Source organism: Monopterus albus, unplaced genomic scaffold (assembly GCF_001952655.1).
Source record: "Monopterus albus unplaced genomic scaffold, M_albus_1.0 scaffold2144.1, whole genome shotgun sequence".
Classification (NCBI taxonomy): Eukaryota; Metazoa; Chordata; class Actinopteri; order Synbranchiformes; family Synbranchidae; genus Monopterus; species Monopterus albus.
Genome location: NW_018130019.1, coordinates 1 through 535, shown reverse-complemented (window position 1 = coordinate 535; position 535 = coordinate 1). Strand labels below are relative to the sequence as shown.

Here is a 535-nt window from a genome sequence, read left to right as displayed (position 1 = left end):
CACACTGGAGAGAAGCCGTACAGCTGTGACCAGTGTGGGTTAGTTTTTCGGCAGTTGGGGAGTCTAAAATACCATCAACGTATTCACACTGGTGAGAAGCCGTTTTGGTGTGAACAGTGTGAGAAAACTTTTACTAGATCAAGTGGACTAAAAATCCATGAATGTATTCACACAAGGGTGAACATGTAAATCTGTCAGTGTGTGTCTACACTACGTTATCTACAAACCCACCACTGCATGTTTTGAAGTTCTGAACAGGGCATGTGCACAGATGCAAAACTATGTAAAAGTCATATTTTGTTTTGAAGGTCTTCATGATGATTGTTGTGGTAAACTGTTAGGCATAGATTTGAGACTGCTTTTAACAGATATTTTAAGACTTGGTTTATATACAACTTAGACCGTTAGTCACATTTGATAAATGTCTTGAATCTGATATTTAAAACACTGCATAACACTTTGTATTATTTACTGTTTTAGTATGTTTGAATACTGAATGTTATACGTTATCAGCGATTTTGGTGATCTACATTTC

General features: G+C 36.4%; 1 protein-coding gene across 1 annotated transcript in view; it reads left to right on the top strand.

The window, feature by feature from the left end:
- LOC109953935 (zinc finger protein 678-like) overlaps window positions 1-525 on the top strand; it is a 2371-nt gene extending 1846 nt beyond the window's left edge. The window contains exon 2 of the mRNA XM_020589371.1: window positions 4-525. Within this exon, the coding sequence (XP_020445027.1) occupies window positions 4-189 (186 nt within the window). The 3' untranslated portion in view covers window positions 190-525. The remainder of the gene's footprint in view (window positions 1-3) is intronic.
- The last annotated feature ends 10 nt before the right edge of the window (window positions 526-535 follow it).